The sequence below is a fragment of the Photinus pyralis genome, unplaced genomic scaffold (genome assembly GCF_008802855.1).
Source record: "Photinus pyralis isolate 1611_PpyrPB1 unplaced genomic scaffold, Ppyr1.3 Ppyr1.4_LG2, whole genome shotgun sequence".
NCBI lineage: Eukaryota > Metazoa > Arthropoda > Insecta > Coleoptera > Lampyridae > Photinus > Photinus pyralis.
This window is the reverse complement of record NW_022170403.1, coordinates 53,016,534-53,023,510: the sequence shown is the minus strand read 5'-3', so window position 1 is coordinate 53,023,510 and position 6,977 is coordinate 53,016,534. Positions and strand designations below refer to the sequence as shown.

At 39.5% G+C, this 6,977-nt stretch overlaps 1 protein-coding gene across 1 annotated transcript; it reads right to left on the bottom strand.

The window, feature by feature from the left end:
* Nucleotides 1-4,831: 4,831 nt before the first annotated feature.
* LOC116164100 lies at nt 4,832-5,689 on the bottom strand. Its single transcript, XM_031478227.1, has one exon. The coding sequence runs from the start codon at nt 5,687-5,689 to the stop codon at nt 4,832-4,834; it is 858 nt and encodes a 285-aa protein (XP_031334087.1).
* Between the last annotated feature and the right edge of the window lie 1,288 nt (nt 5,690-6,977).

Sequence of the window (6,977 nt, the reverse complement as noted above, 5' to 3'; positions counted from 1 at the left end):
TTTGAGTTAGATTACTCGTGAGATCGATAATTTTAAACTATGCTAATGAAATACTGATCTACATTCCCAAAATTGCGCTTTCATCATGCATATGCTGACTTACAACTTGTTTTAATTCACAGATTTCACAATCCATGCACCCATAGGGACATTGGAAATGATAACTGTATAACGCCATATATGTAAAACACAAATAACTTTTATTCACTCGGAACACTTGCTGCACTCGCTCACTAGCTCGCTCGTGTCTTAAACGTGACTTCTGAATAATCAGCGTCGTGTAATACCATCAAAGGAGATGCGCGAGAATTTTAGATTGGAATCAAAACAATTGGGCCTTATTAGTACCGCATAGACAGTATCCGCGACTTTTGCTGAACCTACCGATCACGGCTGTGTACGGTAAAATCGTCACTTGATGCGACACCATTGTCTTTTGACCTTGAACAAAACTTGTAACTTTGTAGCCGTATACGAAAAAAATAAACATTTCCAATGTTAATATTTGTATTATCGTAGTAGATGGAAATAATATCTTGAAGTACCGACGTCGTAAATATTTTCGCATTTCCAAAATGAGCAGATACTTATTGTTTTTGTACTCACATTACAAGGGCTGTTATTCATTAAAAAAAATTGTTCTATTCTTGGGTCTAACCAATGAACTCCGATAATCCAACTTTTTAACGCATTTTTTTAAGAACTAAAAAAATGTGCTATTGTTTGCGGTTTGTCCGTCCGTCCGGACCCACTTCTGCCGTTTTGAACTACCTCTAGGGGAATAGTCCTAGAGTCCTGGAATTTTTTGCTTGAAGGTGTGCCAGACGGCCATCAAATTTCTCTGTCTTAAAGGGAATTGTTTTCTGAGAAGCTGTTTTTGAAAGTAAAACGTGCATAACTTTTACATACGACAACCAATTGGTGTCAGATTTTGCATATGCATGCCTTCAATGGTGCCAAGTTAAACTTTTAAAAATGGGGGGGGGGGGGGGGGGGTAACACACGTTCTACCCTTCGTGGTATTCTAATGGAACTCATAGAAATAAATTGGTTTCTGCAAACTATAACTTTCCCGGGCGACTCTTTTTCGAGACCAGTGGGTGACGACGCCCGGGGGGATGGGGTCTCATTAGTCTCAACGAAAGGAATTATTTTCTACCAACCACAGTCCTCCTCCTCGACCACTTATCGTGATCGGATATATTCCCTTGTATCTCCAGAACGGATTGTCGGAAGAGAGTACTCACACAGGGTGATTGGGACGTCTGGAAGAAATATATCCATTGGTGATGTCAAAACTTTAAGTGCGAATTACTCGAAAACGGTTTGTCGGGGGAAAGTACTCTTAGGCAGATGATTTTGAATGTATGCCCGGCGGTCTTTAAATGTTTATGTGTAAAGAGCCTCCTCCCTGTATCACTCAACTATCTGCACAAGAGTTGTGGACAATTTATACTTCATCATTGCAAAGACTATGAACTATCGACAATTTGTTAAACTATCAAGCAGCATTTCATAAGAACATTTGGCTGTTTTTTCATACTATAGAAGAGCCTTAATATACTGTTATGTATGCAGTTTGTAGTGTAGTCATTATTCAGCGTTTAGAATAGAATTAAATAACACTAATAACATTTTTATATTTGATTAAATGACATTCAAATTATCACCATGAAAACTAAAAAACAACTGTTCCAGATCCACCCATGGATCGCCACAGTACTCCCCCGCCAGTGCATGCTAATGCACGATTTAACGTCACGTCAGCGATTTGTTCGTTGGTTTGACAATTCTTCCCGCGTTTGTGATCATTGGGGTATCTGCGAATCTCACCTTAGGTTTATCTGGCACTTCGATGAAACTATGCGGTGTCGGGTCAGAATGTGAGGAAGTTTGAGTGTAATCATTACTCTCGCAAAAGTATGGTTTTAGTCGGTTGATGGAAACATGTCTGAGTTTGCCTTTAACTTCCATAGTGAAATATTTATCATTTCGATCTCGCACTTCATAGGGGCCTTCGTATGGCGCTTGTAATGGAGATCGTACGTAGTCTTTCCTTACCAGTACGTGTGAGCAGCTAGACAACTCTCGAAACACAAAGATGTTGGATTGTCTGGCGTGGTTGGTCGCAGAAATGGGTTGCATTTCATTGAAATGTTTGCGTAATTGTACCACAAACTCTGATTGTACTGATTGAGAGCTCTGGTCGCAGGTTACGAAGCAACTTGGTAAATTTATAGTTGTTCCATATACTAGTTCTGCCGACGTTGAATTGAAGTCCTCGCGGAATGCCGTGCGTAGTCCTAACAAGACAATCGGAAGTATCCGTGTCCAGTTCTGCTGGTTGTGACATGTGATTGCGATCTTCAAAGTCCTATGCCATCTCTCGATGAGACCGTTGGCTTGCGGGTTGTATGCAGTTGTGCGTTGTCGTTTAAATCCTATTAATTTACCGAGTACAGAAAATAAGGCCGATTCAAATTGGCGACCTTGGTCGGTGACAACAGTAGTTGGTGTCCCGAATCGTGTTATCCAATTGTCAAATATGGCACGAGCTACTGTTTCTGCTCGGATGTCTGCAACGGGTACTAGGAATTGATAATTGTTCCACTCGCGAAAGTGTGTCCGCTACCACGTTATCTTTACCCGAAATATGTTGGATATCTGTGGTGAATTGGAACATTAAATCGAGGTGTCTCTGTTGTCTTGGGGATGCCTTCTCCGGTTTTTGTCGGTAGGCATATGTGAGCGGCTTGTGATCCGTAAATAATGTGAACGGACGGCCTTCTATTATGGGTCGAAAGTGTTTAATGCTTGAATACGCTGCCAATAATTCCCTGTCGTATGCGCTGTATCGACGTTGCGTGTCGGTAAGTTTTGCGGAAAAAAAACTGAGGGGCTGCCAATGGCCTCGTACTGCCTGCTGGACGACTGCACCAATCGCTATGTCCGATGCGTCTACCATTACTGCTAGTTTAGCTTCGGGCATTGGGTGAGCCAAAACTGTTGCTTCTGCTAGTTGTCGTTTGGTCTCTTCGAATGCTGTGCGACAGCTGGTGGACCATTCTATCTTAGTTTTGTCGTTTTTTGTAGAACCTTTCAAAAGATCAGTGAGTGGTGCTTGGTTTCGAGCAGCGTGCGGTAAAAACTTTCTATAAAAGTTCAGCATACCTAGGAATCTTCTTAGGTCCTTAACGGTTTGTGGTGGTTTATAATCTACGATGGCTTGTACACGTCCCTGTGCCGGTCCAATTCCATTCTCATTAACAGAATGTCCGAGAAACGTAACTTCGGGTTGCCCAAATACGCACTTTCCTGTGTTGATGACAAGGCCATACTGTTGAAGACGTTGGAAAACTTGTTCCATGTGTTTCAGATGTTCTACTTCGTTTGTAGAAGCGATTAAAATGTCGTCAATGTAAGAAAAACAAAAATCTAATCCGCGTAAAACCGAGTGTGTAAACCGTTGGAATGTTTGTGCTGCATTTCGCAAACCGAATGTCATGCGAGTAAATTCAAACAACCCGAACGGTGTTGATATGGCGGGTTTGGGGACATCGCTTGGTTCAACTGGTATTTGATGATACGCTCTCACTAAATCCAGTGTGGAGAAGATCTTGCATCCATTCAGATTGTGTGTAAAATCACTTAGGAGTGGTATGGGGTACCTATCGGGGACTGTGACCGCATTTAGACCACGGTAATCTCCACAGGGTCTCCACTGGCCGTTAGTTTTCTTAACTAATTGAAGTGGACTGGCCCATTCGCTATCCGATGGCCGGCAAATTCCTTGGGACATCATGAACTCGAATTGATCCTTAGCGATTTTCAGTTTTTCCGTAGAAAGTCTTCTTGTTTTTGATGTTACTGGTGCACCTTTAGTTTCAATAACATGTGTAACGTTATGCTTCACAGTGTCGGGCGAAAATATTTTCTCCACTGTTATATCTTTGAACTTACGTAGTAATGTTACGATGCTGTGGTTGCCTATGTTATCTGAGATAGGAGTGAGAGACAATGGTGTATTGATTTTAGATATTTGTGCGAGTGAATGAATTGAACTTAACGGATCGATGATGCGTCGTCGTTTTACATCTACTATTAATCCATAATAATGTATAAAATCTGCACCAATTATGGGTTTCTTCCTTAGACCATATAGTACATGGACTGCTATTAGCCCTATGCTTTCAATACAAAATGGGTGGTCACGGATAGAGGGCACTGTAGTCGTGGGTATGTGAATCTCAAGGTAAACTCCACCACTCGGATCGCGTAAAGAGTAGCTTTTATTGTAACCGCGTAGTACGGGAAGCTTTAAATATTCTTGATTATGTTCTATACGTCCACAAATAAGAACAGGTTTGCTTTTTTTGCCATATCTAGGCGATTAATTAATTGACGTTTGTTAATTTATAGGTTGACAGTCTCAAATCGTGCCTAATCGGACAACTTCGGACAGACTCGTTTACCCTGAAACTCACATACCCAGGCGATGTCCTTGACTATATTTTAGTTACATTTAGCAGTTCATGTACTATATGGTCTAAGGTTTCTTCACATCCGCGATAATAAATTTCCAGTTGAAATTTCGACGTAGGCCTAGTTCTAGACGTATACCTAGTACGTGTGCCATATGTGTGGATTGTTGAATGATTCGCTGCGTATAATGGCGAGCCGCGGTTGCACTCATTTTTTTCTTTGACATTGGCAGGTATTACGGAAACGTCAGCACCGGTGTCAATTAAATAATGGTTTCTCGTTATCCGGTCGTAAATGAATAAGCGGTGAGTGAAGGGACCGTCGCATACCGCTATTTGGGACGGACCTGTTAGTTTTCCGCAGTTGTTTCAAATGCACATGGTTTTGTGCATTTCTTTGCCCTTTCTGCTAAACGGCGGTGGTAATAACACAATCCCTCCGGTGGTGGAGTAGCATTAGATCGTTCCCTCGTTCTGCTTTTCGATCTGTTTCGCGGAATGGAGTTCTTGTGTCCACGAAGTTTGTTCAGCTCACGAAAAATATCGCGTTTGAATTCTTCTAATTTCTTATCTAAATCGGTTTCATGATGGGTATTCATGCGTGATGAATTTGATTGCACTTCACGTGTGGCGACTTCTGTTACTACCGAGTTAGAATATGTTTCAACAATTTTATCGGTCATGACGGCCAAATTGTCTAACGATTCAGAGCTAATTGTTAAAACTACTTGTACTTGTTGGGGAAGTCGCTGTAGCCACAGTTTCTTTAGCAACTCATTGGAGATGCTGGTACCAGATAGCGTCTTCATTTCTCTGAGTAACTGAGTTGGTTTACGATCGCCCAAGTCAAGATCGCGTAACAGTTTTTGTAACTTCGCATCTTCCGATTCCGTGAGGCGGGATATAAGTGCATTTCGAAGTGTATCAAATTTATGGTTTTCTGGTGGTGATGTGATAATGTCGCTTACCAGTTTTAGTGCTTTTTGACTTAATGCAGCTACGACTGTAAAGTATTTTGTGGTATCTGCAGTTATGCGCGATAGCTCGAACTGGGCTTCTACCACTTTGAACCACAAGGCTGGATCTTCCTCCCAAAATACGGGTGGTTTGACTGTAATTTTCTCGATAGCTGTGCTCGTAACAGAAGTCGATGTACTTGGCGGTAAGATTGGAGTATTCGTTTCGGACGCATCATTGTTATTTGCCATTTTAAACGTAAAAATGCAAACGTTTTACTGTTTGATTTATATGACGTTTATGGAGATATAACTGTATGCCTGTTCCTGTCAGTAGATAATAACTGTTATTTTCCTTGTTTCTTAATGACGGTGTGTTGTTTATCGAGGGTCACCAATGTAGTGTAGTCATTATTCAGCGTTTAGAATAGAATTAAATAACACTAATAACATTTTTATATTTGATTAAATGACATTCAAATTATCACCATGAAAACTAAAAAACAACTGTTCCAGATCCACCCATGGATCGCCACAAGTTCATAATAAAGCTAGTCAGTAAGTTCCAGTTTGTACAACAGCAATTTCTAAAGTTTTACCGGGAATAGCTCTATTTCATCATACTCGTACGCAGAATTTAAGGAAACTGTGTTTCATAGTTTGGTTACAAAATTTACAAAAAAATCGCAAATATGAAGCAAATAGGTCGGTATAATAATCATACTAATGAATTTATGCGAACGAAAAGCGTAATTGGCACTAATATTTGGTCAGAAATGAAAATATGGATAGGTATAATAAATATTATCCAGCTACTGAAAGTCACTTCTATACATAAAATTTTAAAGATAATATTATTTCTGCGTATATTCAGGCTTAATTTAATCAATTTTAATCCCAAAACCCTCCACAATTTTATAGTAGAATTAAATTACTGAATAATAACAATACGCACTGAAAAAAAAGAAATGTTGTCGCAACTAACAATTAGTTACTCCAACTAATTTTTTTAGTAGCTATAGCCTCAACAAAATTATTTGCTGTAGGAAATCAACATAACTTGTTGGAAGTAAATTTGTTCCAGTAGCTAAAACAATTACTTGTGACAAATTATACAAGTTAGTTAAGAAAGCATACCATTTTTGTTTGAGGAACTAAATAAGCTTGCAAAAAAATTTGTCCCTGTAACAAGTAATGCTTAGTCGCAGCAGCAGAGCGGTATTGTTATATAAACTAACGAGTATTTGCTGGACCTCCTAATTTGTCCTTTTTTATCTTTGTTGTAGTAGCATACCATTTATGCTGGAAACTCATAAATTGTCTCAAATGATTAGTTGGATTAACTATGAATCCTGGTTGGAACAATAAATTTTCCGCTCTCTCTGCATCGTCCACGCGTTTTGGTGATGTCAATTAAAACAAATCACTTTTTTTTAAAAATACACATTTATTAAATCACTTACTGTTTACCTAACTACAAAAGAAAAACTTTTTTATCATTAACATCTCCAAAGACAAAATATAAAACACTTACCTAAAT